Source organism: Helobdella robusta, assembly GCF_000326865.2.
Source record: "Helobdella robusta unplaced genomic scaffold HELROscaffold_34, whole genome shotgun sequence".
Taxonomy (NCBI): Eukaryota; Metazoa; Annelida; class Clitellata; order Rhynchobdellida; family Glossiphoniidae; genus Helobdella; species Helobdella robusta.
In genome coordinates, this window is record NW_008704659.1 from 1,368,297 (window position 1) to 1,379,689 (window position 11,393).

Consider the following 11,393-nt stretch of genomic DNA (forward strand, 5'->3'; position numbering starts at 1 on the left):
CCATCACTAATAAACTTAAAAAAGTAAAAAATTTTTTCTTAGAAAATTTAAAAATTTCAATCCAGGGCCTTCATTTTAAAACAATGCGTGGTTGTTACTGCTACAAATGACTGGCATAATTTTGTGAAATCTACAATATTAATGAACAGAAACATCCAAATCAAAGAGTAAGGTAGAAAAAGAAATAGATAGATAGATAGATAGATAGATAGATAGATAGATAGATAGATAGATAGATAGATAGATAGATAGATAGATAGATAGATAGATAGATAGATAGATAGATAGATAGATAGATAGATAGATAGATAGATAGATAGATAGATAGATAGATAGATAGATAGATAGATAGATAGATAGATAGATAGATAGATAGATAGATAGATAGATAGATAGATAGATAGATAGATAGATAGATAGATAGATAGATAGATAGATAGATAGATAGATAGATAGATAGATAGATAGATAGATAGATAGATAGATAGATAGATAGATAGATAGATAGATAGATAGATAGATAGATAGATAGATAGATAGATAGATAGATAGATAGATAGACAGATAGACAGATAGACAGATAGACAGACAGACAGACAGACAGACAGACAGACAGATAGATAGATAGATAGAGAAAAAAAGAGAAAAAGAGAGAGAGAAAGAGAAAGAGAGAGAAAGAAAGATAGAGAAACAACTTAGACAACATAAATACAACGAAATCACAAATATCAAATTACAACTTGGAAATTTTTGTCACATTTCAATAACCAGTCTAGACCAGTCTAATAATTTTTACTGAATTTCATTCAGCCAGGGATGGAAAGAGAGAATACGATAGAGAAAAAAAGATAAAGAAAAAGTAAAAAAAGAGAAAGAGAGAGAGAGAAAGAGAGAGAGAAAGACAAGAATGCGGAAAGCAAAGTAAGGAAGATATATGAAAAAAACGGGATAAAAGAAAGAATTGAAAAAAAAGAGAGAGAGTGAATGAGGAAAAAGAAAAAAATAGAGAGGGAAGAAATTGAGAAAGAAAAAAAGTAAAGAAGAAGAAGTAGATGGAAGATACTGAGATCAAAATGAGAAAAAATTACAAAAGAAGAGAGAGTAGATTGAAAGAAAGAAGACGAAAAATAAAATGAAGATGAAAAAAGTAAGAAAAAAAAATAAAGAGACAGACAGACAGACAGAGAGAAAGACAGAGAATTCAAAAGCAACAAAAGAAGGAACAAAAGCAAGACAGAGAGAGAGAGAGAGATATTGATGAGAAAGTGAGAGCCGTTTTATAAGAACGGCGGCCACACTCACGATCTGTGGCGAAACAATCGGCGATTCGTTCGGACAAAATCATAAATAGCTTCGTAATTCCTTGCTTCTCTGCATGTGACACTTCAATTATAATTTCCTATAAATTACATTTAATAAAAAAATAATATGTGTAATAATAATAATAATATAATAACAATAATAACAATAAAACAATAATAATAACAACAACAATAATAATAATAATAATAGCATACAATAACTTATTAACATAAAAAAAAACTTTATATTCATTTAAATAATATTAAAGTTAATATAATATTAAAATATTGAAAATTAATGACAACAAGCAAAATTTTAAGTTTAAAATAATAATATTATGAATATTTAATTAACTAATTAATCAATCCATTAATAAGTTACTTAATTGAACTGCCATTGTTCACTTCGCTCGCGCGCTGAAAAAAGGTTGGACTGAATTTTTAAAATTTATTACTACAATACAAATATACATAATGACGATAGATTTGAAAATGCTACTACTACCATTTAAATTTTAAAAACAAATTGAAAATACTTGAAACGACTACAAAAATTTACAAATATTTAGATTTAGTGAGACATATTTGTAACGAATTATAACATTTGACTTGAATCAAAATAAACTTCCAAAGATTTTATTAGCAAAGTTTATGAACGGACGATTAGTTAACGTACAGCCGACGTATCGTATGTCTGTTTTGGTGATGTTGTTGATGTTGTTGTTTGGTTTTTTTGGTTTTTTTGTTCTTTGTTTTTTATTGATTTTGTTGTTGATGTTGTTTTGTTCTAGGTTTTGATGTGTGTTGTTTCGGCGTTGTAATTGTTTTTTCTTTGTTTTGGTATTATTTGTTTTTCGTTGCTGTTGTTGTCATTCGTTCTTTGTTGTTGTTCGATTTTTATTCTTCGTTTATTTTTGTAAATGTACTTCCGTAGCAAAATAGATACTTGAAGCGTCCGGTTTTAAATGAAGAAATTTGTATTGTTCATTTACAACAATAAACAACCTTTGATGACCATTATCTTGTTCTTATCGCTGTTGTGGTTGTTGCTGCTGCTGCTGCTGATGAGGATGGGGTTGATGATGATGATGATGTTGTTGTTGTTGTTGTTGATGATGATGATGATGATATTGTTGTTGATGATGATGTTGTTGTTGGTAGTAGCTAGAAGTAATAGTAGACAACCACTACTTCTACTACTACTACTACTTCTTCTACTACTACTACTACTACTACTACTACTACTACTACTACATCTACGACTGCTACTACTACGACTACTACTACTACTGCTACTACTACAACTAATACTACTACGACTGCTACTACTACAACTACTACTACGACTACTACTACTGCAACTACTACTATTACTTACCACTACTACAATAACTACTACAATTATTTATGAAATAACTTATTTTCATTTTTTTAAATTTTGCCAAAAACTTAAATTTATTTAAACTTATTTCATGATTTAAATTTAAACAAAGAAATACATCTATTGATCACATATATCTTAATAAGACAAATTAGAATAAATAATAATTTTTCTAAAAATGAATTATTATGTATGTATGTCATGATTTATTAGTTCAGACAATTTGAAAAGAATTAACGCCAATATGAATGGGAGAATACAAAATTTTTTCTGTAACCAGACAACAACAACAACAACAACAATAGTAATAACAACGACAAAAGCAACAACAGCAACAATCACAACAACAAAAATTGCAACAGTTCTGACAACAACAACATCAGCAGCAGCAGCAACTACAGCAACATTAACTATGGCCCAAGTGACGACACTAACAACTGAAACATCAATGACAATAGCAACAACAACATTGGCATACAGGACATTAACAATGAAAACCAACGCGAACAAAAGCATTAACCCACTCAACAATGACGTCATCGTCAACAACATCAACATTAACAACAACAATAATAACAACATTAACAACAAAATTATCAACAACAACACCAACAACAATTATACCGACAACGATTTCAAAAACAAGATGAACATCCTCACAGCCAACGCAATAAACAACAAGAACAACAATAATAATAACAAAAGCAACAGCAACAACAACAACAACATCAGATGTACCTTCATCCACATCTTCCTCCTCGTAGTTCTAATGACGTCATCGTCGCCATGTTTGGCGGCCATATTGGGATGCATGGAGGGTAGGATGAGATGTCTGGAGATGGAAGAGTGCGGTCACGTGCTCACGTCCGTTGACCGTGTGTGTGATCAATCCAGTTAGTGGATAGACGGATGAATGGATGAATGAATGAATAATTAGATGGATGAATGGCCGGTAAATGGGTGGTTGAATGGGTGAATGAATAGATGAAATACAAATAACAGAATGAATGGATGGATAGAGAGTTAGTGAAAGTGAGGATAGATGGATGGAGAGAATGAGGATAAAATGAATAATATAAAAGATAGATGGAAAAATGGATGGATAGATGGACAGGTAGTTGTACGGATGAATGGTAAGAATTATTTATGAAAAAATTTATTGGTGAAACACAGGAGCAGAAAGCTGATTGATGCAAGTTTAGATTAGCATACAAATGATTAGTTGATGGATGGATGGGTGAATGGATGAATAAATGAAAAAATGAATGAATGAAATGTCTGATTTGATAAATATATTAACGAATGAAAAAGAATAAATTAATTCGAACAAATGTGATTGATACATGAACGAATGAAAAAACGAATAAATAACAAAAATGAATGAATGAACATTGAATGAACGGATTAATTCATCCATCCATCCATCCATTTATTCATTCATAGCTATAATCTATAATAAATAATAATTAATTAATATAGATAATATATTATTGTTATTATTATTATTATTTTCAGGATTTTTGTATTATTTCACTTAAGCGTTAAATGAAGCGTTTTATAAGCAACTCAAGGACTATCAATCGAATGGTCTGCAGATGTTGTTGTTGTAAAACTGTTATTGCTACTACTACTACTACTTCTGCTGCTGCTGCTGCTACTACTACTGTTACTGTAGTAGTAGTGGCAGTAGCAGCAACAGCAGTAGCAGTAGTAGTAATAATAGTAGTTGTTGTTTTTCAATTTCCAAAAAACAATCATCTATCGGCTGTACGGGTTTGTGCTTATTTCTTTATTGAAACTGTTCATAACTGTACATTTTGAAATTAAAAAACCTGCAAACATTTATTTACAAACAAACAAACGAACGAACGAACAAACAAACAAGCGAACAAACGAAAACTAACCAGCCCAATAACCACAACGACAGCTTGAGAAAAAAAACTTCAAACTTAGCTAAAAATATTAAGTAATTGTATTTGCAAAATACAAAAAATAAACACACACACACACAGAAACACACACACAGAAACACACACACACACATATATAAATATATAAATATATATACATATATATTCGATTTAGACTGTCAGAAATGTAATCATTTACGAACGAACATCCCAGCATGTTCCGCGTTAGTTACCTTCCTGATTAATTTTTCTAACAATGGATTGTATATCATTGATAAATTATATATATATATATATATATACACAGTGTACAAAGTACACACACACACACACAAGCACACACACACATACACACACACACACACACACACATATATATATATATATATATATATATATAGGTAAAAGATAGACCCAATGTGGGTCCCGAGTGTATTTGTTTTATCCTCTATTAATTTTCTATTGTTGTATTTTCAACCAGGTTTAATTTTTGTCCAGTTTTGGAAAAATTCAGTTTATTTTTTCATGTTTTGCGTAATTTTGTAAAATTATGTATCTTCATTTTGATACCAATGTATCTCTTTTGTATCATTTGTGTTGTTTTTGTAAAATTCATGTGCCGTTCTGTGTCAATCAGTATTATATATGCATATCTTTTGTACAGTTGTATTGTTTTAGAATCATTTGGAATCATTTTGCATAAATTTTGTATAGTTATGTATCATTTTTGTATCAATTTGTATCATTTTGGTATCAATATGTATCATTTTTGTATATTATTTGCAACAATTTCTGTACCTTCATCTTAATTTTTTCATCGTTTCGCATATTTGTATATCATTGTATCATATTTTCACCAATTTTAAATCATTTTTGTATCATCTATGTATTTGCAATTTAAACATTCTCAGGCCTTAAACTCTTATCTTTCAAATATATGAGCGTTTTTAAAATTGGCTCGTGTATACTTTTGGTATAAATTATTTTTTTTTGCAGACAGTTTCGAATTTTTTGAATTTTCCATCTAAACGATGTCTCTACAATTATTTTTTTGAGTTTTATATCTTCGTATGTGTAAAAACTAAAAGTAAACATATACATAGACACTAAATTAACTTATATATAAACATACATACATACATACATACATACATACATACATACATACATACATACATACATACATACATACATACATACATACATACATACATACATACATACATACATACATACATACATACATACATACATACCAACACACATTTGTAATTGTTTAAACGTTTAAGTACGCATATACAACATGTTTTTATGTTTGTATAAACGCCACACGACCAATCAAACTTATCAGAAAGTTCCATCAGAAAGTAATAAAATGAATTTTCTTGCCGAGAAAAATTATTTTTTCTTAGTTATCAATCTCGATGATCTTGTCGTTGTCGTTGTTGCTGCTGTTGTTGGTGGTAGTGTTAGGAATATTAATGTTATTGATGATGTGATTGTAGTTGTTGACGTCATTAATGTTATTGAAAGCCAACGAAATTCAGTCATTAATCAGTGTAGCAACAACTACAACAACAACAACCGCAACAACAACAACAAAACACAACAACAACAACAGTAGCGACAACAGTAACAACAACAGAAACAACAACAACAAAACCAACAACAACAACAAAATACAGAAATACTCGATCGACGTGTTTCGAAAATAACATACCGACAAAATCAATGCGATAAATACCGATTCGTTAGAAAAAAGATGCCCAACTCGAGGGAAATAACGAAATAATAAAAAAAATTATTCGTGATAATAGTAATAAAAAAGCAATGACAAAAATTAATATCTTGCTATAAACAATAAATTAAATTTTATATTAATTTTTTGACTAAATTAAATAAACATAAATAATAATATTTTTAAAAAAATATACAACAAATATACAACAAATATACCAAACATATACAAATTATTATATTAATTATGCAACTTTTATACAAATGTCAATACTGAACAAAAAAAACTAGTACACAAAATATACAAACCACAAAATACAAAAACCAGTGTGTATGTATGAGTTTGTACGCAAAACAAAATATGTGCTAGTATTCAATTAAAAAAGTGCGTTCTTATTTATGTTTGTGTCTGTTCGTTTGTATGTATATGTGTATGTATGTATTGTTTGTGAGAGTGTATATGTGACTGTGTGAGTATGTCTGTGTGTCTATACATACTATGTTATGTATGTTTATATGACGAATAAAGTATTAGCGTCAGTAAATGGATGATTTTGGGTGATTTTGTGTATGACTTTGTCTATTTTGTGTGTGTGTGTAAAAGTGTGTAAATACGTGTGTGTGTTGTGTGTGTATGTCTGAGTGTGCGTGCCTGTGTGTGTCTGTATGTGTGAATAGATGCGTGTACGTGTAACTATGCGCGCTTGTGCGTGTGCATTATACTCGAGAATAAGCTCAATAAATCGAAGTCCGCCTGATAACCTACAACTAAATCAATTGGTCGTCGACACAACAGCAATAACAACAACAACAACACCAATAACAACAACACCAATAACAATAATAATACTAATAAGAAGACAAAGAAGAAGAAGAAGAAAGAGAAGAAAGGGAAAAATGGCAATAATAATGACAAAGCATTTTTTTCGAACAACATAAAGAACGAAAACATCATCAAGTTAATCTGCATGGCGACATCTACAAACACATTAATATCGTCAAAAGAGGAAGAAAAATACAAATGATAATAATAATAAATAATAATAATAATAATAACAATAATAATCAACGAGTATAAGATAAGCCAAGAGAAAAAAATAACAACAATGAAAAAAAACTGCATTTCGATTCTATTAAGATAACGATTATTGGTAAGAGGTAACATACCAAAATAATTGTTGCCCGGGTTCAGATGTCAAAGTTCAGAGTTCAAGAGTTCACGAGACGATGCTATTTTGAAAGCGGGGGGGTTACAACATGGCGGCAATAAAATATGGCCGCCGATGCGGTTTTTTTGGACTGTCTCTCTACTTTTAGAGATCTGAGTTATTAGTTGATTGAAGGAATGAAAGAATGGATGGATAAAAAAATGAAAAGGAAATGAATGAATGAATAAATGAATGAATGAATAAATGGATGAATAAATGGATGAATAAATGGATGAATAAATGGATGAATCAACAAACGAGCAAACGAACAAACGAACCAACGAAAAAACGGATGAATGAAACGAGTAAATGATTGTAAGTAAGCGTGTATCTACGCATCGGAAGTTACTTGATGTAGGTGGGAACTTCATTGCGTTCGAGCCAGGTTACTGCAAGAGGCGATGCCAGGCGCCTTACCCATTACACCATCATGTCGCCCAACATCATCATCTTTTTCATCATCATCTTAATCAGCCTGGTCAGCATAATCAGCTTCATCATCATCCTTTATTCAATTTTTCAATTTTTTTTCTTCTCTGTGAAAGTAATTTTGTCGCCTTTTTATAGAAAATGTTGACCGGACTAATTGAATGGTCGTGACTGAACTATGGCTATGTTGATAATGTGTGTTGTGGTGCTGTTTGTGTTTGTTTGTTTGTGTTTGTGTGTTTGTGTTTGTTTGTCTGCTTTCTTGTTTGCTGTTGATGGTTTTGTCTGTTGTTTTATGTGTTTATGTTATTGTTTTGTTTGTTTGTAGTTTTGCTGTTGTATTGTACGCAATGACGTTTATTAACACTACTTTGTTAGTTGTATGCGCAATTTGTTTGTTCGTGTATTTGTGTGGTTTTATGTTTGTTTGTGTGTTTTTATGTTTGTTTGTCTGTGTTTGTCGTTGTTTGTATTTGCGTTTGTTTGTTTACGCTGTTGTTGTTTAATGTTTTTGTTGTATATTTTTTATGTTTCGTTTTTTGTGTTTTTTTTTGTTGTTGTTTATAGCTGTTGCAGCTGTGTGTATTGTTAGGATATGGGCGGTCGTTTGTGTTAATTGGGGTAGTTTGTTGCTGTTGTTGTTGTTGTGTTGTTGTTGTTGTTGCGTTGTTGATGTTGAGGCGTTGTTTTTGTTGTGTTGTTGTTGTTTCTTATTTTGTTGTTGTTCGCGTTTTAGTGTCTGTGTTTTTGTTGCCTATGTTTTGTTAGTGTTGTTAGTTATCTTCATAATGGTAATGAGGATGATGATGATGATGATGGTGATAATAATGATGATGATGATGTTAATGATGATGGGGGTGCTGGTGGTGCTGATGATGATGACGAAGACAAGGGCGGAGAAAATGGTGAAACCCTAAAAGGGTACAAATATATCCAATAACAACGACGTACAACGTTCTTAGCATACACATGCCTATAACAACGTACACACGCATGTGTACAACACCTCTACATACAAACCTTCACATACACACATACTCATATACAATATTAACGCACATATATAACGCGCTAATACATAAACATTGCATGCATAAGTACGTTTATACACACACATACACACACACTCTCACACATGCAACATCCATTCACACATGCGTTTACAGCGTACATACACGTACACACACATACATGTTATACACATAATGTGTAGTAGTGAAGTACACAGGCATATGACATACCCTTTCAGTTTGATTTCCCATGCATTAAAAAACTCAGGTCAGCTTGTAACCGTTGTAAAACAATTGCACTTGAGTTGTGTGACGCTACTGCCGTCGCTACCAATGCTGCTTCTCCAGCCGCTGCCAGTGCTGCTGCTGCTGCCAATGGTGATGAGGGTGATGATAGCTTCGTTTATGAAGATGTTGTTGCTGTTGTTGTATTTTTTTATTCAATGTTGTATATTTTGTATCTAGTGTGGTATTATTTTCATTTGATGTTACGCTTTTTGTTGCTTGTATTTCCTGTATTAACTGACTTTGTATCATTTGTGGCTGAGGTTTGTGTGTCTTCTTTTTGATGTTTTATTCTTGGTATCTATTGTTTGTATGTTTTGTACTGGATGTTTAAATGTTTCGTATTTGATGTTTGTATATTTTGGTATCTGGTGTTTGTATATTTTGCATCTGATGTTGTATTTTTTTGTTGTATTTTTTGTTGAACCATTTTAGTATGTTGATGTCACAATAATGGAATTTTTCATCCTCTGTAAAAACAAAACTTCAGACCATCAGAAAAATATCAACGAACGACGTTATATACCTTTTTTTAGTTTTTTTACGTCATTGTTTGTTTGTGTTTGTTTTTTGTATGTTTTTTGGTTGTTTTTATCTGCATGTATATTTTTTGCTTGCATTTATGTAGCAAAAAAGTTTTTCTTTATTTTTTTTCTCATCAAAACTAGAACAAAAAGTTTTGTTTAAATTTTTTTTACATCTAATAATTGAAAGAAAAATGTATAGAAAAAAAAACAACAAACAATACAAAGCAACATTGTATAAACATTGTTTGTAAAACAATCTTTGTATTTATCAAAGTTGCATTTTTGAAAAATACAAAACAATGCAAAAAAAACAAAAAAAAATAATGTCATTGAATTCTCTTAAATGGATTACTTAACGGCAAGAAAAATTAACTCATGATCATCATTGTTGTCCGTGTCATTAGCGTTGGAGAGAAAGAGAGAGAGAGAGAGAGAGAGAGAGAGAGAGAGAGAGAGAGAGTAGTAGAAATGAAAAGAGTGTGTTTGTGTGTATGTGTATAGTTTAAAGTTAAAAGTTTTAAGGTGTTAAATCATTATCATTTGAATGTAGAAACATTTGGCCGCAGTCTTTATATGTTTATATAATGTTAGACTGTATGGTAAAAACATCATAATAAAAAATTGGATGTAACAAGACACACGCACACACCACACACGTACACACACACACATTTACATACACGCACACACTCACACACATATATATATATATTTTTATAGTTATATAATGTTATACACCACTAAAAACTTATTTGATTATATAGAGACGTTAATTAGCATCACAAAAATAGTTTTTTAAAACGAAATTTCGCCAAGAAATTTTCTAAACTTCATCCCATGTGGAAATTTTTTTAAAAACAAAAATATATAAACACAATTAGTGACAGCGATTTAAATTTTTTCCTACCCAATTTATACAACTATTTGTCTCACATAAAAAAAATACAGAGAACCAAAAAAAAAAAAACATTAAACGAGAGAATGCAACAAAGTACACAAAATACCTACCTAATACAACCTAATACAAAAACCAAACAGCGTAGAAAAAATAACGCAAAGAAACATAACACGAGTAAAAACAAAGAACAAACAGCATAAGATGTCCGAAACCCGATATCCTTTCGACAACCGGTAATGTAACAACAAGTATTCGCCGAGTACTGCACTCACAAACAATGGTACATCACTTCTCTTGTATTTATTCGTGTTACTTGTTGCGTATTCTGTGTAGTGTATTGTGTTTTTTTTTGTATCATGTGTTTTAATTATGTGAAATTAAATGATTTTTCATATTTGTCCTTTTTTTGTTTGTTTATTTACGTGCGTGTATGCGTATGTATGTTTGTGTATGTTTGTATGTATGTATGTGTATGTTTGTATGTATGTATGTGTATGTTTGTATGTATGTGTGCGTGTGTGTGGTGTGTGTAAACTACTCAAAACGTGACATGTAATGTTGATATCAAATCAGATAAAAGTTCGTAGAATGTATGTTAGTTTGTCTTCTTTAGTACTTTAGCTACAAAAACTAACATTATTCTCCTGTTCTCTTTCTCTCTCTCTCTCTCTCTCTCTTTTACTCTTATTTTCTCTCTTCCTTTTTCA

The 11,393-nt window shown here is 30.7% G+C and overlaps 1 protein-coding gene across 1 annotated transcript; it reads left to right on the forward strand.

The window, feature by feature from the left end:
* Window positions 1–3,094: 3,094 nt before the first annotated feature.
* Window positions 3,095–6,384, forward strand: HELRODRAFT_175647 (hypothetical protein; the record flags this gene model as incomplete). The annotated part of the gene is made up of 2 exons (XM_009023055.1): window positions 3,095–3,575; window positions 6,278–6,384. 2 exons carry the CDS (start codon window positions 3,095–3,097, stop codon window positions 6,382–6,384), a joined length of 588 nt encoding a protein of 195 aa, XP_009021303.1.
* Window positions 6,385–11,393: the final 5,009 nt, after the last annotated feature.